The 23377-nt window shown below is 44.9% G+C and overlaps 1 protein-coding gene across 3 annotated transcripts in view; it reads left to right on the plus strand.

The window, feature by feature from the left end:
- LOC131137599 (copine-5-like) overlaps positions 1-23377 on the plus strand; it is a 185620-nt gene that overhangs the window by 85219 nt on the left and 77024 nt on the right. For all 3 annotated transcript variants that reach the window (XM_058085726.2, XM_058085727.2, XM_058085728.2), the window contains 3 exons: positions 9749-9812; positions 21159-21262; positions 21485-21589. In XM_058085726.2, coding sequence (XP_057941709.2) covers positions 9749-9812; positions 21159-21262; positions 21485-21589 — 273 coding nt within the window. The remainder of the gene's footprint in view (positions 1-9748; positions 9813-21158; positions 21263-21484; positions 21590-23377) is intronic.

Consider the following 23377-nt stretch of genomic DNA (forward strand, 5'->3'; position numbering starts at 1 on the left):
TGTGTGTATTTGCCTTTAGACATGAGTAAATTAGATTAAATGCTAACATGCAAACGGCTAACATGCTAGCTCCTAGCAAAACAGCCTCAAGTTTAGAAACTACCAAGGATGTCCTATAACCTCCCTACATCATGTCATGTGTGCATTTGCCTTTAAACGTGAGTTAATTAGCTTAAATGCTAACATGCTAACAATCATTATGCTAGCACCTAGCAAGAGAGCCTCAAGTTCAGAAAGTGCCAAGGCTGTCCTAAAACCTCCCTACATCATGCCATGTGTGTATTTGCCTTTAGACATGAGTAAATTAGCTTAAATGCTAACATGCTAACGGCTACCATGCTAGCACCTAGCAAGAGAGCCTCAACTTTAGAACGTGCCAAGGTTGTCCTATAACCTCCCTGCATCATGCCATGGGTGTATTTGCCTTTAAACATGAGTAAATTAGCTTAAATGCTAACATGCTAACGGCTACCATGCTAGCACCTAGCAACGTAGCATCAAGTCCCAAAAGTGTCCAGGCAGTCCAATAGTGTCCCCATATCATTCCATGTATTTGACTTTAGACAAGAGTAAATTAGCTAAAGTCTAACATGCTAACCGTTACCATGCTAGGACCTAGCAAGAGAGCCTCATGTTTAAAAAGTGCGAAGGCTGTCCGATAACCTCTCTCTATCATGCCATGTGTGTATTGGCCTTTAGACATGAGTAAAATAGCTTAAATGCTAACATGCTAACGGCTACCATGCTAGCACCTAGCAAGAGAGCCTCAAGTTGAGAAAGTGCCAAGGTTGTCCTATAACCTCCCTACATCATACAAATGCTAATGGCGACCATGATAGCACGTAGCAAGATAGCTTCAGGTCCCAAAAGTGTTAGAGCAGTCACACAGTGTCCCCACATCATGACGAGTGTGTAGTTGCCTTTAAACATGAGTAAATTAGCTTAAATGCTAACATGCTAACGGCTAGTGCCTCAAGTTTAGAAAGTGCCAAGGTTGTCCTATAACCTCCCTACATCATGCCATGCGTCTATTTGCCTGTAGACATGAGTAAAATAGCTTAAATGCTAACATGCTAACGGCTACCATGCTAGCACCTAGCAAGAGAGCCTCAAGTTGAGAAAGTGCCAAGGTTGTCCTATAACCTCCCTACATCGTGCCATGTGTGTATTTGCCTGTAGACATGAGTAAAATAGCTTAAATGCTAACATGCTAACGGCTACCATGTTAGTACCTAGCAAGAGGGTTTCAAGTTTAGAAACTGCCAAGGTTGTCCTATAACCTCCCTACATCATGCCATGTGTCTATTTGCCTGTAGACATGAGTAAATTACCTTAAATGCTAACATGCTAACGGCTAGCACCTAGCAAGCGAGCCTCAAGTTTAGAAAGTGCCAAGGTTGTCCTATAACCGCCCTACATCATGCCATGTGTGTATTTGCCTTTAGAAATGAGTAAATTAGCTTAAATGCTAACATGCTAACGGCTACCATGCTAGCACCTAGCAAGAGGGTTTCAAAATAAGAAAGTGCCAAGGTTGACCTATAACCTCCCTATATCATGCCATGTGTGTATTTGCCTTTAAACGTGAGTAAATTAGCTTAAATGCTAACATGCTAACAGTTATCATGCTAGCACCTAGCAAGAGAGCCTCAAGTTTAGAAAGTGCCAAGGTTGTCCTATAACCTCCCTACATCATGCCATGTGTGTATTTTCCTTTAGACAAGACTAAATTAGCTTAAATGCTAACATGCTAACAGTCATCATGCTAGCACCTAGCAAGAGGGCCTCAAGTTTAGAAAGTGCCAAGGTTGTCTTATAACCTCCCTACATCATGCCATGTGTGTATTTGCCTTCAGATATGAGTAAATTAGCTTAAATGCTAACATGCTAACGGCTAACATGCTAGCACCTAGCAAGACAGCCTCAAGTTTAGAAACTGCAAAGGTTGTCCAATAACCTCCCCACATCATGTCATGTGTGTATTTGCCTTTAAACGTGAGTAAATTAGCTGAAATGCTAACATGCTAACAATCATTATGCTAGCACCTAGCAAGAGAGCCTCAAGTTTAGAAAGTGCCAAGGTTGTCCTATAACCTCCCTACATCATGCCATGTGTGTATTTGCCTTTAGACATGAGTAAATTAGCTTAAATGCTAACATGCTAAAATGCTAACATGCTAACGGCTACCATGCTAGCACCTAGCAAGAGAGCCTCAAGTTGAGAAAGTGCCAAGGTTGTCCTATAACCTCCCTACATCGTGCCATGTGTGTATTTGCCTTTATAATTGAGTAAATTAGCTTAAATGCTAACATGCTAACAGTCATCATGCTAGCACCTAGCAAGAGGGCCTCAAGTTTAGAAAGTGCCAAGGTTGTCCTATATATTCCCTGCATCATGACATGTGTGTATTTGCCTTTAGATATGAGTAAATTAGCTTAAATGCTAACATGCTAACGGCTAACATGCTAGCACCTAGTAAGACAGCCTCAAGTTTAGAAACTGCCAAGGTTGTCCTATAACCTCCCCACATCATGTCATGTGTGTATTTGCCTTTAAACGTTAGTAAATTAGCTGAAATGCTAACATGCTAACAATCATTATGCTAGCACCTAGCAAGAGAGCCTCAAGTTTAGAAAGTGCCAAGGTTGTCTTATAACCTCCCTACACCATGCCATTTGTGTATTTGCCTGAAGACATGAGTATATTAGCTTAAATGCTAACGGCTACCACGCTAGCACCTAGCAAGAGGGCCTCAAGTTTAGAAAGTGCCAAGGTTGTCCTATAACCTCCCTACATCATGCCATATGTGTATTTGCCTTTAAACGTGAGTAAATTAGCTTAAATGCTAACATGCTAACAGTCATCACACTAGCACCTAGCAAGAGAGACCCAAGTTTAGAAAGTGCCAAGGTTGTCCTACAACCTCCCTACATCATGCCATGTGTGTATTTGCCTTTAGACATGAGTAAATTAGCTTAAATGCTAACATGCTAACAGCTACCATGCTAGCACCTAGCAAGAGGGCCTCAAGTTTAGAAACTGCCAAGGTTGTCCTATAACCTCCCTACATCATGCCATGTGTGTATTTGCCTTTAAATGTGAGTAAATTAGCTTAAATGCTAACATGCTAACAGTTATCATGCTAGCACCTAGCAAGAGAGCCTCAAGTTTGGAAAGGGCCAAGGTTGTCCTATAACCTCCCTACATCATGCCATGTGTGTATTTGCCTTTACACATGAGTAAATTAGCTTAAATGCTAACATGCTAACGGCTACCATGCTAGCACCTAGCAAGAGGGCCTCAAGTTTAGAAACTGCCAAGGTTGTCCTATAACCTCCCTACATCATGCCATGTGTGTATTTGCCTTTAAATGTGAGTAAATTAGCTTAAATGTTAACATGCTAACAGTTATCATGCTAGCACCTAGCAAGAGAGCCTCAAGTTTGGAAAGGGCCAAGGTTGTCCTATAACCTCCCTACATCATGCCATGTGTGTATTTGCCTTTAGACATAAGTAAATTAGCTTAAATGCTAACATGCTAACGGCTAGCATCTAGCAAGAGAGCCTCAAGTTTAGAAAGTGCCAAGGTTGTCCTACAACCTCCCTACATCATGCCATGTGTGTATTTGCCTTTAGACATGAGTAAATTAGCTTAAATGCTAACATGCTAATGGCTAACGTGCTAGCACCTAGCAAGACAGCCTCAAGTTTAGAAACTGCCAAGGTTGTCCTATAACCTCCCCACATCATGTCATGTGTGTATTTGCCTTTAAACGTGATTAAATTAGCTTAAATGCTAACATGCTAACAATCATCATGCTAGCACCTAGCAAGAGAGCATCAAGTTTAGAAAGTGCCAAGGTTGTCCCATAACCTCCCTACATCATGCCATGTGTGTATTTGCCTTTAGATATGAGTAAATTAGCTTAAATGCTAACATGCTAACGGCTAACATGCTAGCACCTAGCAAGACAGCCTCAAGTTTAGAAACTGCAAAGGTTGTCCTATAACCTCCCCACATCATGTCATGTGTGTATTTGCCTTTAAACGTGAGTAAATTAGCTGAAATGCTAACATGCTAACAATCATTATGCTAGCACCTAGCAAGAGAGCCTCAAGTTGAGAAAGTGCCAAGGTTGTCCTATAACCTCCCTACATCATGCCGTGTGTGTATTTGCCTTTAGAATTGAGTAAATTAGCTTAAATGCTAACATGCTAACGGCTAACATGCTAGCACCTAGCAATACAGCCTCAAGTTTAGAAACTGCCAAGGATGTCCTATGACGTCCCTGCATCATGCATGTGTGTATTTGCCTTTAAACATGAGCAAATTAGCTTAAATGCTAACATGCTAACAGTCATCATGCTAGCACCTAGCAAGAGAGTCCCAAGTTTAGAAAGTGCCAAGATTGTCCTATAACCTCCCTACATCATGCCATGTGTGTATTTGCCTTTAGACATGAGTAAATTAGCTTAAATGCTAACATGCTAACGGCTAACATGCTAGCACCTAGCAAGACAGCCTCAAGTTTAGAAACTGCCAAGGTTGTCCTATAACGTCCCTGCATCATGCATGTGTGTATTTGCCTTTAAACATAAGCAAATTAGCTTAAATGCTAACATGCTAACAGTCATCATGCTAGCACCTAGCAAGAGAGTCCCAAGTTTAGAAAGTGCCAAGGTTGTCCTATAACCTCCCTACATCATGCCATGTGTGTATTTGCCTTTAGACATGAGTAAATTAGCTTAAATGCTAACATGCTAACGGCTACCATGCTAGCACCTAGCAAGAGGGTTTCAAAATAAGAAAGTGCCAAGGTTGACCTATAACCTCCCTACATCGTGCCATGTGTGTATTTGCCCACCCCTGATCTAGACGAAGAACGGACCAAAGATGGATTTGAGGCAGCAATTGAAATTCCCACCTAGAATAAGACGACTGGCATTTAAGTTAAGACGGAAGAAGAATTTTTTGAAAAATCTTTGTTATCCAAATTAGGGCCATACATATTTGCTAGGGTCAACCTATTTCTACCAATGCACCCTGTAACAATAACATATCGGCCATTGCGATCCGATACAACGGCTAACGATGAAAATGGAACATACTTGTGTATAAGAATGGCAGCCCCTCGAGCCCTGCTTGAGAGTGAAGAGTGAGAGAGCTGGCCAACCCACCCCGTCCGAAGCCTTGCCTGGTCTGAGGGTGTCAGATATGTTTCCTGAAGAAAGACAGTTTTCGCATTCAATTGTTTAAGGTGTCTGAACACTTTGTTTTGCTTAACAGGCCAATTGACCCCCTTGACATTCCAGCTGACGAATCTTAAAGAGCCGCCTGGTGATGTTGTATAGTCAGCACTTATATAAGGCGATGGTGGTGTATACATATATGTAAAATATCTGTTGTACTGTAAGTCAGTGCCCCAGCTGCTGGCGCCCCCCCCCCCCCCCCCCCCCCCCCCCCCCCCCCCCCATATATACATATATCATGACAAAATTGTGTGTTTGGAAGTCACATCCTCAGAAGCACACAAAAAAGAAACACAAAAATAAAAAAGAAACAAACACACAAAATAGTAAAAAGTGAGAAAATAAAAATTCCAAGTTCTTCCCCAAACCCCAATTTCCCTTAGCTTAAACTGTGGCCGTTGGTGAAACACGGCAAAACAGCCAGGACATTGGTATAGCAATCTATCACTTCTTACATCACCTTACTAACTCCCGTGCCAGAGCTGCTAAGAACAACAGCGAAAAGGGGGAAACCCTGAACAAATCCCCTAAGTGCAAAACAGCAGAAGTGCCTTGAAATTTAACATGGTGGCAGAGAGTGCAAGTTCTACTATAACAACACAGCACATCTTTGTTGGAGGCTTATAGAAATCAAGGTGTGGGCATGTGGCATTCCCAACAAGCAAATAACAACAAATATCTTACCATCGATGTGAACAATACACTCAGTATATTGCCCTCAGTAAATTATAGTATATTATATAGCATATAGTATAGCTCAGTAGTATATTATACTGTATCCTTGTATCACTGTCTATATTAAAAAAAATACTTTATGTAAAGGAGAAAAAGATGTCACAGTACAGGCCCACCTGTTTACCCAGAGTTCAGTTTTGGACAAATCTCTCGGTCTCCACAAATGAGGGAAACCACTTCTTGTCCCCACTAGGCATGATTATACACAGCCGAGCAGGGAACAGCAACACTGGCTTGTATCCCTGCTTTTAGAGCTCGTTCATGGAGGTCTTGAACTCGGCTCGTAATTTTAGGACGTCGGGGGTGCAGTCATCGTAGAAGCGGATCTTATGGCTGTTGTACACCAGCTCTCTCCTCTTGCGTGCCTCACGGATGATCAGATCCTTGATTTGGAAACGGTGGCGGCGAAGTATGACCGGCCGGGGCCGCTCACCACATATGCCATCTTGTGGGACACATCATCTGTTCCTGACAGTTACATTAAAGGCAGCATCAGGCTAATCCAGGCATCTTGCTTGTTTTCCACCAGGATTCCTGCATTTCTACATCGCCAAATAGCAGAACCTTGGATGGTATATTTTCGGTATCTCCTCCTCATTCTCCTTGAGAAAAAAACTTTATATGCTTTATATGCAACTTTATATTAATCTTGGTTCTTAGTTGTTGTTAATTATTAGTTGTCTCACGGCACGCTTTCTCTGTTCGGCTCATTCGCATACTAACCGTGATTGGATGGCCCGCTTCCACATTTGCCCCGGCCCCCTGAACAATACACTACCAGTGATACACATACCCCCTCACCACGACTCCCTTCAGCTGTTTTGCAGCAGTACAACCAGTGTCACGACAAAAACTGTACCCGCTGGGACAAAGCACGTACATTTCTGACAGGGTGCAGTTTCTGTCATAGAACCGTTAATGGTAACCCCTATTGGGAGCCACGTTGCCACAACCTCACTTCCACAACCTTAAAAATGTCCATGTTGGTTCAGACGATTACATTAAATAGTGGTTACTGGTTGTATTGACATGTGCCTGACAACCTGCCTGTGAGGTTTTGATGACGTGTCAGCACTGTGTGACTGTCAATTTACCACTGCACAGGGTGCGCTTCGCTTGTGGCATGACCAGCATACTGACATCTTGACACACCACACGGGCAAGCTCCTAGCCGGCAAGCTAGGAGCTTCTCCACACACTCCAGCGCAGTGCTAATGCCTAAGATAAGATAACATAAGATATGCCTTTATTCGTCCCTCAGTGGGGAAATTTGCATTGCACAGCAGCAAGAGTACAGAGTCAGTTAAGCAGTACAAAATACACAATATAGAAAAATATAATAATATAAACAACCCAAGTATTAACAAAATCAACAGTTTTTCCCAGAGTTATATACAAGTACAGTATGCAGATAATATGAAACGAGATGAGATATATGACCAGTCTATACACTGAGATCTTGAGTTAAAGTGAGTTAATATGAGGCATCATGGAAATACTTCACATAGAACTTAGTATATTGCATTTTGATCAGATATTGCACAGTGAGTGGAGTCTGGAGTAACTATACTGAATGTAAAAATCTAAGTATTGCACAGATGTACATAGTGGTGTAGAAGTCTATTGGGAGCTGTGCTGGTTGTACAGCCTGACAGCTGCAGGAAGAAAGGACCTGCAATATCGCTCCTTCACACACTTGGGGTGAAGCAGTCTATCGCTGAAGGAGCTCTCTAGTGCTGTCAAAGTGTCCTGCAGGGGGTGGGAGTTGATCCAACATGGATGATAGCTTAGCCAACATCCTCCTCTCTCCCACCACCTCCACTGGGTCAAGAGGGCAACCCAGGGCAGAGCTGGCCTTCCTGATGATCTTATCTAGTCTCTTCCTATCCGCAGCTGAAATGCTGCTGCCCCAGCAGACCACTCCCTGGAAAATGGCTGAAGCCACAACAGAGTCATAGAACGTCTTGAGGAGTGCCCCTTGCACTCCAAAAGACCTCAGTCTCCTGAGCCTATGGCCTCTACCAAAAGGTAACGCTACATATTGCAGCTGCTGCAACTGCTGTTTTTGTTTAGAGTTTGGAAAAGTTAATGTGAGGTCTCAGCATTTGTTTCTATATTGCTATATGAAATCAATGCACCCAGGATGGAAGTTACAGTAAGACTTAACAAGACCAAAACATGGCAAAATACTGCATTACGTCATCATGAATATATCTGTTACAACATGTTTACAGCATGGATACAAAACCATAAAACCTTGTTGAAGTTTTTTTGAGGTGTATTAATAGTGCTCTTTGTAGACTTCATAGGTGTGTCTATTTTTTGTCTGTTTTTATTTATCTACAATGGACAGAAAAGAGAGAGGTGTGTGTTCATATCGCACATAAGGATTGCAGCTGATGGACAAAATTCCAAAAAGTGCAGTTTTTCTATAGGAAAGCTTTTTTGGCATGACATGATCGACTTGGCCAGTATGGTGACCAAAGGCTGATGACTTGACCTCACTGGCGAGGCGTTTACTGGCTCCCGTGTGTGTCATCAAACTGCATGCTAATGACATCGTCTTGAGTCATCAATAGGACGTTTAATTCACCTTGAGAATGGTCCCTGTGGAGCCTGAAAAGACAACCTGAAGATCTCTGTGTCCAATTCCATGGCTTCATTGCCTTTTGCCTCATTAAAAGCTGTAATGTAGTGGGTTTCCTGTGGCATCAGATGGTACATATGGAATAGCGGCAGACATGTGTTGGTCCAACTCAATACCTTTAGGGTAATTGTTTATTAAATGGAGCTTTACATTATATCCTCAAAAAGGCCACTGGGGCTTAATAGGAAAAATGTCAAACTGTTGTATACAAGAGCTTTTATTGCTTTTTAATATGTCCCTGTATGTACTTTATGTGATCTCAGTACATAAAGTATGCTTCACACCCCCCACCTTGACCCAGCAGCGACACAGCAGTATGGAGTCCAAGTTCCGATTGTACCCGCGAGGGCAATAAAGATGTGCAGCAAGTATGACCCTTCAATGACCCGGCTCTATAGTTAAGATTGTGGTAGGATTCCTGTGTAATTTCCTCTTTTAAAAAGGTTCTATCCCTTCTTGGCTCCAAATTATGCTTTTTCACCTTGAAAGTGGTAAATGGTTTTTACTTTTATACAGTAGCGCTTTTTTTGGCACTCAAAGCACATTGAGTGAGCACATTTACTAACTGATGACGGAGCATCAGGAATAACTGGAGGTTGAATATCTTGCCCAAGGATACTTGGCCTACATACCGGGAGGGTGAAGGTTTGTGAAACAATTTTTGGTGTACAAAATTATAAACATATTCCTCACAATTGTGGGGGGGGGGGGGGGGGGGGGGGGGCTTCATGGTGTTATAATAAGTCTTCATGCTCTGCTGGAACAGACTGATGCGACCTGCAGGTATTTGAAGGCTCAGTGTGGTGCAGGTAGATGGGAATCACATGTGCTATGTGTTTCACGACAGTGTTTCACATTGCTTCAAAAAAAGATCTATATCGATCTAGGAGAAACACAAATAATGATTAGTGTTGTCAGTCTCTCCCGTCTCTTGCTTTTTGTTCGATTCAAAATGTGTGACTGGGGAAGTAGAGAGAGGATGAATAGATGAGGTGCATAAAAGATCTTTCATCGTTTTCTTTCAACGGTTCTTGTGTGTGCGTTCTGGTAAGACTGCCGCAGGTTAAAGTTCAATTTCTATCCGCTGTATAACATGAGTAACATTTGTATTTCAGTGGAATCCCTGGGAAGAAATGTGGAAACATCATCTTGTCTGCTGAGGAGCTAGGAAACAGTCGGGTAAGTCTTAATTAAAAAATACTAATTACACAAAATCATGAGCATATTTGTGAGATACACTCTGCACTCCTCACTTGACTCATATCATCAAGACATGACAATGACCTCATAGCTAAGCCAATCATTGCTTGGCTTAAAATGAAACTGAATATGACTCATTGGGAAATAGTGTCTTTCATGAGGCACACAGTGCATATTACAATACAACAATTGTTAAATGTATAAAAAAACATTGCATCATATTGCATTAATTTACATTTTTCACTGTTGGATCTACGTAGAGCTTCAAAATAAAAAGAGGAAACGGTAGACATCTATTGCAAACAGCCATTAAAATGAAATGGCATGTTCATCAGCTGATCAAAATCCTTCATCCTTTGAAAAACTAAATCCTGGCAAAAATGGGGATTCAATGTCATTTTCTCATACTGTTGTGATCTCGACTCCGGTTTCCTCCCACATTCCAAAAACATGCTAGGTTAATCGGCCACTCCAAATTGTCCATAGGTATGAATGTGGGTGGGAATGATTGTTTGTCTATATGTGCCCTGTGATTGGCTGGCCACCAGTCCAGGGTGGACCCCGCTTCTCGCCCGCAAACAGCTGGGATAGGCTCCAGCTGTGAATGAATGAATGAATGTTGTGATCTCTAAATGGTAAAGAAAAAAATTGTTATCTTTTTGAATGCAGTCAGACTGATGAGCTGCATAAGCAAGGCCTGTCGGATGCAGTAAGACGATCATTTAGAACATCTTCAAAAATCCATGGGGTTATGGAACAAAATTCAAGTGATGGACCCAAAAAAGGTCACCAGTGCTGAGCTGGGGGCTGTGGGTGGTTGTCTGTCAAGACACGGGTCCGGATTCTCGCCTCAAATTAAGTCTAGTCCAGTAACGACCAGATGGCATCTGCAAGGGTATCTGTAAGGGTAAGTATGGTAATGGTAATGGTTTTATTTCATTTGAACATGCATCAGATTTACAGTTGAGTGCGTCACATAATCAGTTCCCAGTTCCACATGTCCAAAAGGAGTAGGAAGAAGCAAAGCTTATTAAAACCTACCCCTCCATCTGGTACTTTTACAATCAGTGACTGTTACATTTGTTCACTTTCTGCTTCCCTAATATAATTTAAGTTTTATTTTGAATTTATTATTTTAATATCTATTCATTATTTATTTTTATTTTTTTATGTATTTTTTTGTCACCTACCAAAGTACGAGGTGATATGACCATACAATGACATAATGGGTACCAATTTTTTCCATCACCCTTAGCCGATGGCCGATTTTGCTTGGGCCGATATTTGTAGCCGATACTGCTTTTGATCCCTCAATTTACATGAAAAAATGATCATGATAACAAATATTACAGGTCTCATGTTCAAACAAATATTTATTGAAATGTAAACACTGAACACAGTAGGATTCAGCTTTCTTAAACACACATTTAAACGACATTATCAACTTTAAAAGGAAGAAATATTCAACCATGTGCAAAACATTTCTGTCATAGTTTAAATTTATCTAGCATCGATGTTTTGCGGGGTCCTCTGCCGCCGGGGCAACACAAAGCTGCTTCGGCGGATGCCTGACTGTAAATCATGCGGTGGAAAAATATCAGCGTATCAGCCGATACCGATACAAGGAATAAACGCAAATACCGGCTCGATATATCGGCTGGCCGATGTATCGGTCGACCCTTAATGGGTACCATAGTGTTACGTCTTTTGGAGGGTCTGGGTCCCGGACACGGAGACAGGAGTCAGGTGACAGAGTTTAGGATTTATTTGGCCCAAAAAGGAGGAAACAAAAGGCGATGGTGTCGAAAGGGAGCACCATGGAAAAACACAACAAAGGGAGCTGGCTGAAGGCGAGCGCTGCTGAACGCACAAACGAAAGGTTCTAGAAGGCGGTGCTGCGACATGTGTAGCGTAGCGTATTCAATGCAATAATCCGGCGTTCCCTGGCTCTCAGCAGTTGGCTCAGGGTCAGGGTCTAGGATGAGAGCACGAGAGACCCACGAACGGCCCTCGGGGCTGTACCCCTCCCAGTCGACGAGGTACCGGAAATGCCTGCCCCTTCTTCTCAAGTCCAAAATGGCCTTGACCGAGAATGTGGGGTGGCCGTCGATAAGCCTGGGAGGAGGAGGAGACACCTCTGGAGGGCTGAGGTCACTGACCTTGACGGGTTTGAGAAGGGAGACGTGAAACGTGGGATGGATACCAAGGGAGTCCGGGAGATGAAGCAACACAGAGGAGGGGCTGATGACCTGTCCCACGGGGTAAGGGCCGCTGAACCTAGGCTTCTTGGAACTGGAGTGGAGGGGCAGATCCCGAGTGGACAACCAAACCCTCTGTCCTGGCTTGTATTTCGGTGCTGCCACGTGGTGGCGGTTGGCCAGGCACTGGTTGCACTTAGCTGTGCGTGCCAGGGCCATCTGGGTGTTGCGCCAAGCCAGGCGACCTCGGCGCAGGTGGGCGGACACTGAGGGGACAGCTGACTCTGCCTCCAGAGACGGGAAGGCAGGGGGTTGATAACCATATGCCCCATGGAAGGGAGAGAGACCCGTAGCAGAGCTGACCAGGGAGTTGCGGGCATACTCAATTCAAGGCAAGTTTACGGCCCAGGAGGCAGGCTGCTGGTGGCACACGCAGCGGATGTCGGCCTCCAGGTCCTGGTTTGCTCGCTCGGACTGGCCATTAGTTTGTGGATGGTAGCCCGAGGACAGGCTGGCGGTAGCCCCCAAGGCCTTGCTAAAGGCCTTCCATATGACTGAGGTGAACTGTGGACCCCTACGTCGAGGGGGGTGTCGTGGAGCCGGAATACGTAGTGGACCAGTAGTGGACCAGTAGCTGGGCGGTCTCAAGGGCTGAGGGGAGCTTGGGGAGGGCGACGAAGTGGGCCATCTTGGAAAGTCGGTCTACCATGGTGAGAATGACCGTGTTCCCGTTGGATGGGGAAAGGCCGGTGTCAAAATCCAAAGCCACGTGGGACCACGGCCGGGAAGGGACAAGCAGGGGACATAGGAGGCCTGCTGGGGCCTGATGGGAGGATTTATTCCAGGCACATGTAGTGCAAGTGGCCACAAACTCTGTGATGTCCGAGCGCAGGGAAGGCCACCAGAACCTCTGCGACAGGAGAAAGGTTGTGCGAGAAACTCCCGGATGGCACGCTAGCTCGGACTTGTGCGCCCAGTGAAGAACCTCTGGGCAGAGGCCAGGGACCACAAACAGGCGTCCGGCCGGGCAGCCCCCCGGAGGAGAAGAGTCCTTCATCTCTCGCCTCTCAACGCCCCACTGAAGGCCCCCCAGGATGCGGGACTGTGGAAGGATGGTTTTCTGGTGAGGTGTGTGAAAGGAAGGGGAGTACATCCTTGAGAGGGCATCGGGCTTGCCATTCCGGGAACCGAGGCGGACGGTCAGGGTAAAGTCTAACCTGGTGAGGAAAAGGGCCCAGTGTGCCTGCCGCAGGTTTAGTCTGTGAGCAGAGCGGAGGTAAGCCAAGTTCTTGTGGTCCGTAAGAACGATGAAGGGGACCGCCGAACCCTCCATCCAGTGCCTCCACTCTTGTAAGGCCAAGACGATGGCCAGCAACTCCCTGTTGCCAATGTTGTAATTGCGTTCCGCCTGGGTCAGGCGGCGAGAGAAGAAGGCACAGGGGTGCAGATTTTGATCGGTGGTGGAGCGCGGGGAGAGGACAGCTTCCACGCCGGTGTCAGACGCATCCACCTTGACAAAGAATTGAGAGAGAAGGTCAGAGTGGACAAGAACAGGTGCAGAGGTGAAGCACAACTCGAGCCTTTCGAAGGCGGAATTAGCGTCTGGGGTCCACACAAAAGGAATCTTAGTGGATGTGAGCCTGTTCAAAGGTTCTGCGACCCGACTGAAATTCTGAATGAAGCGGCGGTAGAAATGAGCAAAGGTCCTTCCTTGATGTAGGCGGAGGCCATTCGACCACAGCCTGATCTTGGCAGAGTTGGCTCGGAGTTGCCCCCTCTCCACCACAAACCCCAGAAAAGAAACTGACGAAGAGTGGAAAGTGCATTTCTCGGCTTTAACGAAAAGCTTATTGTCAAAGAGCCTCTGTAGGACCAGCTGAACCTGCTGGATGTGCTCTTCGAGAATGGCGGAAAAAATCAACTCGATAGTGTAGTCCGAAACGCGAAGCCTCAGGAGGTTACGAGCTGCCTTGCCGCCGGGAAGATTCCTTTGGAACACTTGCTCGAAGGCCTTTGCACGCCAGGAGAAGGAGGAGCAGATGGCCGAGCGCCTGCTCCATTCCGCTGTGGCCCAGGCGCCCGCCTTGCCCGTGAGGTGGGAGGTGGCAAAGGCTACTCAAGCGCGTTCAGTGGGAAAGGCGGCTGCTTGGAGCTTGAAGTGCAGCTCGCACTGGGTCAGGATTGTACGTCACATGAGTCCCCAGAGAATTGCTCTGGTTTCGAGAGCTGGGGGCACACGGCTGCAGAGCTGGGCACCACCGGCAGAGGGGAAGTATCCGGAGGGACGTCCACAACCGGAGGTGCGACGAGAGCCGGGTGGACCTGCAGGGCCAAAAGCACAGCGTTGAGCTGGGCTCCGAGGGCGGCCATGCGTGCATCTTGCCGCTCGGCCAGGTTCTGCATGCTGGCGAATTGCGCTGAATTGTTCCTCTTGTTTGGGGGCTTCTTCACCAGGTCCGTGTCGCCGGGATCCAATCGATGGCCGGATTATTCTGTTACGTCTTTTGGAGGATCTGGGTCCCGAACACGGAGACAGGAGTCAGGTGAGTGAGTTTAAGGATTTATTTGGCCCAAAAAGAAGGAAACAAAAGGCGATGGTGTCGAAAGGGAGCACCATGGAAAAACACAACAAAGGGTGAGCGCTGCTGAACGCACAAACGAAAGGTCAATGCAATAATCCGGTGTTCCCCGGCTGTCAGCAGTCGGCTTAAGTGCCAGAGGAGTAATCCACCTCAGGTGCGTTCAGCAGCTCTACCTCCAGCCAGGAACAGAGGATCCGGAAAAATTTAAAAAAAAAAACAGGGAGAAGACGGGGGCACAGAGCAAGGGCACCAGGATGTGACACCATAGTAACTGTCAAAATTGTGATATATGTAGCACATCATGACTGGTTCAAAACTCTTCATCCTTCTATTTAGCAAACATCCACTGCTTGTTTTTTTGTTTTTTGAATTGGCTCATCGTTGTGCATTGTTTCAGGTCCTTACTCAACCCATTCCATAGGTTGATTCCACATACTGAAATGCTATGGCTTTTTAACATTGTCCTAGCACAGAGGTAGGGAACCTATGGCTCGGGAGCCAGGTAGGGCTCTTTTGATGACTGCAACCATCACAGAAATGACTGTTAAAAATAATATTCAAAATCAACAACTTTCTTATGCATTTTAATCCGTCCATCTATTTTCTACTGCAATACGGCCGACCATATCCAGCTTTCTTGATGATATTTTCCAGGTCAAACACCAAAACTCGATTATTACTGGGTAATGCGATAGTCTACCTCGGTCATTGAGATATCAACATGTAAATGTAAACTTTCCTCCTTTAGTCAAATAGTTACCTAGCTAAAGCTGCAGAACCAAGCCTTCTGACGAAGATGGCCAAAAGAATAAAATATACTGAGTATGGTGCAAAGCTATGCAGCAGCAGAAGTTGCATTAATGGCAGCAAGTATTGATGATTTATTATTAGACACTGCGCTGCTCACGAAAGTGTGCTGGCCACACCCCATTGCCGTGGGGTAGTGTGCCTGGTCTACATAATTAGAGCCCATTATATCTAAAACTGTTGGTCTTACATAAAAATGCACACATTTTATTGCATTCAATGTTTTAAAAAATGTATATGGCTCTCACAGATACACATTTTAAAATATCTGGCCTTCATGGCTCTCGTAGCCAAAAAGGTTCCCGACCCCTGTCCTAGCATATAAGTGTTTAAATTTTAGTTTTTCCCTGAGATCATATCTCTTGAAGAGAAGTATTGGATGACATTTTTAGGTAATTGATTATTTTTAGTCTTGTGCATTATTTTAGCTGTTTGAAGAGTAACTACATCAGCAAGTTTAAGTATTTGTGATTTTAGAAATAAGGAGTTAGTGTGTTCTCTGTGGGCGGCATTATGAATTATCCGTACTGACCTTTTTTGCAGTACATTTAGCGAGTGAAGATTGTTTTTATAGTTATTACCCCATATTTCCACACAATAGAGATATGGTAGAACCAAAGAGCAATAAAGAGTGTGGAGTGATTTCTGATTGAGAACAAATTTTACTTTGTACCATATTGAAATGTTTCTTGCCACCTTATGTTGTATATTTGTAATATGAGGCTTGCAGCTCATATTTCCATCTATTGTGATCCTCAGCCTCCCTGGGAAAGTCTATTCCAGGGTCCTGGAGAGAAGGGTACGACCGTTGGCCGAACCTCTGATACAAGAGGTCTAATGCAGTTTTCGTCCTGGTTGTGGAACACTGGACCAGCTCTACACCCTCACGAGGGTGCTTGAGGGTGCATGGGAGTTTGCCCAACCAGTCTACATGTGCTTTGTGGACCTGGAAAAGGCATTCAACCGTGTCCCTCGTGGCGCCCTTTGGGGGGTGCTCCGGGAGTACGGGATTGGTGGCCTGCTACTACATGCTATCCGGTCCTTGTACAAACGGGGCAGGAGCCTGTTCGCATTGCCAGTAGTAAGTCAAGCCTGTTTCTGGTAAACGTTGGCTCCGCCAAGGCTGCTTTTTGTCACCAATTCCGTTCACAATTTTCATGGACAGATTTTGTAGGCGCAGCCAAGGTGTTGAGGGAGTCTGGTTCGGGGGTCTTAGAATCTAATCTCTGCTATTTGCAGATGATGTGGTCCTTATGGCCTCTTCAGGCTGTTACTTTCAGCGTTTTCTGGGACGGTTTGTATCCGATTGTGATGCGTCTGGGATGAGACTCAGTACCTTCAAATCAGAGGCCATGGTTCTCAGTCGGTAAAGGGTCGAGTGGTTCCTCCGGGTTGGGAATGAGGTCCTGCCCCAGGTGGAGGAGTTTAAGTATCTCAGGGTCTTGTTCACGAGTGAGGGAAGGTGGGAGTGTGAGGTCAACAGACGGATCGGCGCAGGCTCGGCAGTAATGCGGTCACTGTACTGGACCGTCATGGTGAAAAGAGAACTGAGCCGGAAGGCAAAGCTCTAAATTTACCGGTCGATCTATGTGCCCACCCTCACATGCAGCACTCACATGAGCTTAGTGTCATGACCGAAAGAATGAGTTTCCTGCGTAGGGTTGCTGGACTCACCCTAAGAGATAGGGTGAGGAGCTCAGTCATCCGGGAGGGGCTCAGAGTAGAGTCGCTTCTCCTTCACATTGAGAGGAGTCAGTTGAGGTGGCTCGGGCTTCCAGTATGGAGGCCTCCCGGACGCCTCCCTGGTGAGGTGTTCCGGGCATGCCCAGCCATGAAAAGGCCCCAGCGCAGACCGAGGACACGCTGGAGGCATTATGTCTCTCAGCTGGTCTGGGAACGCCTTGATGTCCTCCCGGTGGAGCTGGAGGAGGTGGCCGGGGACCGGGAAGTCTGGGCTTCCCTACTGAGACTGCTGCCCCCGTGACCCGGACCTGGATAAGCGGAGGAAAATGGATGGCTGGATGGAGGTGTTTCCCGCCATGAAATAATTAGGTCCTAATATAAAAGGCCTTGTCTCCTTTGACTAAACATAATATTCCATTGGGAATTAGCGCAAGATCACCAAAGATGTGAAAATGATGGCTTCTCAGGACACCCCACCTGAGATGTTTTCCACACAGCACAGTGGAGGGGCTGCCATCATGATCTGCAATGCTTTTTACTTCAATGGAAAAATGGTGCTTCAGGTTGTGTAGGGGTGTCAAACACCAGTTGGCTTTGTGGAAATGTTGTCTGAAATGACTGAAGACCCTTGTCTCTGTGGTAATGACTGGCTTCTTCTATAGGACTGTGGTTCTCAATTATTTTTTGTCATGCCATCCCAGGTATGTTTTCACTGTCCCCAATTGTATTGATATACTGTACTATTGAAACATGGATTATATCTATTTATTCAACTTTACTTTACCTTTATCTGTACTGGTCTCACTGTTTTGCATTTTGAAGCTCTACTTAGAAACCCCCATGTGAGGTGAAAAATGTGAATTCTGGCCCTTTTTCAACTGGTCTTGTGATCAGGAGTGTACACCACTGTGGTTCTGCCATCCTACAGTGTGCACACATGCAATACGTTTGAAAAGTGTGGAGCAACATCCAATTGTGGCAAACAAAGAAATGATCCGTACCAAGAACACACAAACACCACAAAACACATGCTGCAAATTCGCAAAACAGAAGCAGGGGCACATGCAGCACTCACAAGCCAGCAGTGATGGGAATAATGGCGTTTCAATAAACGGCGCCACTAACGCTGTTACTTTTTTCAGTAATGAGTAATCTAACTAATTACTCTTACTGTCAGCATATCGCTGTTACCATTTTCAACACCCCGTTACTGCACGTTACTGAAGCCGCCTAAAAAGATATCACCAGTGAGAGTGTTGCAGAGTGACAAGGGAGGGGGTGAGATAACCACATAAGCAATGAGGATTGGCTAAAGTTTAGCAAGATTGCGTCTTCAGCCAGTCAGAGAACTTGGGTGGTCGGGTGTTTCGAGCACAACCAAAGTGACAGGTAGTAGATACAGCATAGCGAGAGATGGCGAGTGAGGAGGACTCTCGTGAGAAGACAGTGTTTGCCAAAGGAAAGTACAGACACTACTTTAACTTTGTTGAGGTCAAAGGTAAAAATGTACACGTCGAATGTACATTATGTCCCCGAAAAAAAGCAGAGGCAAGTAATGCAATAGATACTTTTACTAGTAACTAGTTACTTTTGTAGTGGAGTAACTCAGTTCGTAACTCAGTTACTTTTTTGGAGGAGTAACTAGTAACTATAACTAATGATTTTTTTAAAGTAAATAGTGCCCAATACTGGTAGCCAGGCTATCAAGAATGTCAGCAGAGGCGATTCTAGACTTGTATAGAACCGCTGCTATACAAATTCAAAGTTTGCCAGTCCTCAGGGCCTCAACTAGGCTGTGGCTCCAAGCAGTTGCCTGCCTTGTCAGGTAGCAAGCAACAGCCCTAGGTGGCAGACATGAGGGATATCAGTCTTTAGCACCTCGCTGATGGAGGGACAACAAAACTGCTCAGTGCCATGTTCATTGAAGTGTGAGCGCTAATGACTCAAATCGGCGTCTAATATCACAATGAGTAAAATAAGATAATGAGCCACTCACATAAATTGCAAATACGCAGAGAAACGAACAGTGTTTCAAACAAGCTAGCCACTGTCGGACTATATCCTCAGTGGAGGTCAGTAGCCCTCCGTCCACACTGCAAAAAGTGCAGCGCAGTGCACTGCTTCCCCTTTCAGAGGCATCAGGTGGTTTGCCCGAACCTCTTTGAAGCCCACCAAAAGTTGTGCTCCATTGCCTCACCAAACACCTCCCACACCCAAGTTTTTGCCTCGACCATTGCTGAAGCCATGTGATGCTTGGCCTCATGGTACCGGTCAGCTACTTCAGGAGTCCAACAAGCCATCCAAGTTGAAAGAGCTCCTTCTTCAGTGTGACAGCAACCCTCACCAGACCTCTGGTGTCCACCATCGGATTCGGGGCTTGCCGCCACAACTGGCACCAACCACTTTGCGGCCACAGGTCTGACCAGCTGCACGTACGTGGAGGCATGTAATATTGCCCATTTAGACTCAATATCCTGGTCTTCTGCCGGGATGCAGGTGAGTTGAAGACTCAACGAACAGGAGACTCTACCAGATGTTCCCAGCACCCTCTCACTTCAGAATTTGGTCTCCCAGGTCTGTCTGGCCTCCCCCACCATCTAATCCAGCTTATCACCAGTTGGTGATTAGCTCTCTTCACCTGTGTGTCCAGAACATGTGGACGCAGGTCTGATGATACCAAGTCGATCATAGACCTGTGGCCTAGTGTGTCCTGGTGCAAAGTGCACTTATGGACATATGGACATCCTTATGTTCGAACATAGTGTTAGTTATGGACAAACTGTGGTGCACACAGAAGTTCAACAACATCACACCACACGGGTTCAGATCAGGGAGGCCGTTCCGCCTCCTGTGTGGTTTCTTCGGGCTGGGCCCAGTCCGGCCCCCTGGGTGAAGGCCCTACGACCAAGCGCTTGCCTGCGAGCCCCCTGGCTCCAGGGTGATGCCTCGGTATCCCACGTTGAGGCAAGGTGCGGTCTCTCCTCTTACTTTTCTTCATATTGGTCTTCAAAATCACTCTTGGTCTGGCCTGTCATGATCTCCCTAGGCAAACAGGCAAACAACATAGCTTCTAGGATCACTCGGCACCCAAACACCTCCACCACAATATGGTGGTTATTCATGGAGGAGTTGTTTTATTAAAAAATGCCCTTTTGAATAAAAAATGGTTGATAAAACCTAATTCGTATTAATCCATCTATCCCTCTGTCCATCCACAAAATGAATACTTTTCTAACAAATATATAATAGAAAATGTATTGAAACTATTTTGGACAGTGTTCATAGTCTTATCAAAAAAGGCACAGGTGACCTTGGTCTTGGAACCCAAGAAGTCCGTTTAACATATTCTACTGTCACATCAAATAACAGCAAGTTGACAGCTTCAATATGACTCTCTAACTCTTTGAACAAGCAGGCTCTTTAACCTTCTGTCATCACACTTGTCTTGTCTTTATCTGAATCAGAGGATGGTCAACTAAGTAGACATCAATGGTGACATGTGCCCTGTTCACCCTTTGACCAAGTGAGGTGCATTAGTATACAATTCCTTATAGCATCAACACTATCTTATGGCGAGTGCATTTTTAGACTATGTTCCTTGTCTACATAATGGTAGCCTACATTGACATGCTGCCCAAATTAGTGTAATTATGCTAATGTAGGCTTTTGTAATGTATCATTAACTGCACTCACACCCTGTGCACCTATTGTACAAGGTTTCACGATCCATTTTAGCACTCCTGCGTGATCTCTTACTGCTACTGTGATTATATTCATCACAACAAGGTGCTTTCCATTTGATGCTCTTGCCCTGCATTATGTTGTCATCCAGAAGTTGCATAATAAATGGCACATGCATTTGCAGGATTTGAAAACAGGAGCCCTGCTGGCTTGTTAGACTATTATTTGGATTCAGGCTTTTATTTGGTGCATTTGTGCTTTATATCTAGTAACATGCCATGTATGAATAAACACCAGCAGGCAAGCAGATGCAAGAGCGTGAAATTACAAAAAAAGTGTTATGTTGGTTCTCTTTATCTTGTTCCCCTCTGAAGGATTACACCACTATGCAATTTTGTGCCAACAAACTGGATAAGAAGGACTTTTTTGGAAAGTCTGACCCCTTCATGGTCTTCTACAGGAGCAATGAAGATGGCACGTAAGTTGGTCTTTTTATTCAGTGGGTGATTCACGTTGGCTTTAGGGGACAGACATTCAAGGGAAGGTTGTCAGTGGAATTAGACAGAGATTCCCTAAACTCAGTGGCATACTGACAACTTCATCGCGGCAAGACCTCAAAGCAGATTCACTTTTCCCTTCAAGGTCCTCTTCAAGATGTGAGGTAGCACCACTTTAAATCCCGGTTAACTTTCATCTCCAGGTTCACCATCTGCCACAAGACAGAAGTGGTGAAGAACACGCTAAACCCAGTGTGGGAGCCCTTCTCTATCCCTGTGCGAGCGCTCTGCAATGGAGACCATGACAGGTACACAGCATGATGGTGCACATCACCAACTGCACAATCTCATTTTTAATGTGAAGTTGTGTCAAATTGAGATGACAATGATTTTCTGTCTGCTGCTCAAAAAGACCATCACTGCAGGCCAGTGTTTGTCAACTTAAGTGGATAGCACAAAACTGTTGACATCGGTTCAAACAGTTTGTTGCTGCAGAAGCCTACGTACTTCCTGTCTTCGTTTATGCCCTTGCAGCAAACGGGACAACTGAGCAGCATGGCACTTTTTTTGGCAGGATACTAGAAAATAACAAGGGAGTTCCATAGATGACGACATGTGGCTGGGATACAGTAACAGCTCTGTGTGTGTGTAACCAAGGCAGTATGTGTCAAGGCAGCCACAGTGTGTGGAAGCCAGAAAACTTCACCCTCATTAGCACACGACAGAGGATCTTTTCCTCCATTCTGCCTTTGCTCACCTGCAAGTTAATTGGGTCAGACAGATGGAGGGAAGCCATGGATGGTGTCTTTGAGGATTTGGATGGAGCAAAACAGTTGCTGTGATTAAGGACCTTGCCTACTTTCACACTTTTTTATTTAATGCAGCCTTGTACTGCAAATAGAATCAAATATATGGGTTAAAATGTAAAATGTAAATGTAAAAACATGTAGTACTATATAGACTATAGCATCTGAAATCTTTGCCTGTAATGGGCTATACTTGAAGAATGTTCTTCTGTTTCTGTTTCGACAGTTACGACTAGATGCTCGATACTGGTGTTTTAAGGTGATGCGATACATCGATATAGTCCAGCACTTTACTACTGATATCAACCAACATCAATATTTGTAGCAGTTCCTCCCAATGTCAAGTCACATGTTGTGTACCGAATGAACAGATTTTCTCATTTTACAGTAATGCCACTGGATCAATGTCCCCCCACTAGTTGAAGTATCTGAGCATAAACAAAAAACGTTTGAGCATTCCTCACATACCTCAGGTATTACACACTGTAATACCTCACCTCTCCGAAACCTGAGAACTTCTGTTCTATCTGTTGTACAAAACTATCATTTTGTATACGACTGCTGTCAGACATATGTCCATGAAGCATTCTCAACCTCAGACAACATAAGCCATGGTCTCAATGAACCATCTGCCAATAAGCTGTGTTGCCCACGCCTGTCTATGAGATGTGGGAGATTTGAACCCAAGTCTTCCCATTCTCTTGACTGTGTGGCCGACACGCTAACCACTCGACCACTGTACGGCCTTGGCAGAAATTAAGTCTCATCTTGTCTTGTGGACGAGAGGAAAAAGTATTCAATCATTGAATGTTCAATCATAGCTATTTTAGCTAAATGTTAGAGAGGGGGTGGGGGATGACATATGGAGGAGATCTAATCAAAACTATTGTCTTTGTGAGGTTGGGCTGTTCGAGTTTTCATTTCAATTACCAGTTGCGATTGGTTTCATTGTGGGACCGTACTTTTTCCGTCAACGGAGATGATTACTGGTATCTCCGAATATTGAGCAGAATAGTGAGCATGTTGTTGGTACTCTCGGAAAGGCCGGCAAGTGCAACTGTGCATCAAAAGCAATGAAGGTCATGTTGAGCCCCAAGTTGACAATTTAAGACTTAGGTCCTCTTTAAGGTAAAATAATAGGTTAGTGTGAAGTTATTGAGTCTTTGATATAGTCGTTGAGCCCAAGTCTACTTTTTGCCATTAATTTTACTATTGAGAGACTTTGCTTTAAAAAATTATGTATAATGAAAAGTAAATTAAAAACTGCTATCTAGTTTAACACTGGCGAGG

The sequence above is a fragment of the Doryrhamphus excisus genome, linkage group LG17 (assembly GCF_037039965.1).
Source record: "Doryrhamphus excisus strain RoL-2023G ecotype Guam linkage group LG17, RoL_Dexc_Guam_v1.1, whole genome shotgun sequence".
Taxonomy (NCBI): Eukaryota; Metazoa; Chordata; class Actinopteri; order Syngnathiformes; family Syngnathidae; genus Doryrhamphus; species Doryrhamphus excisus.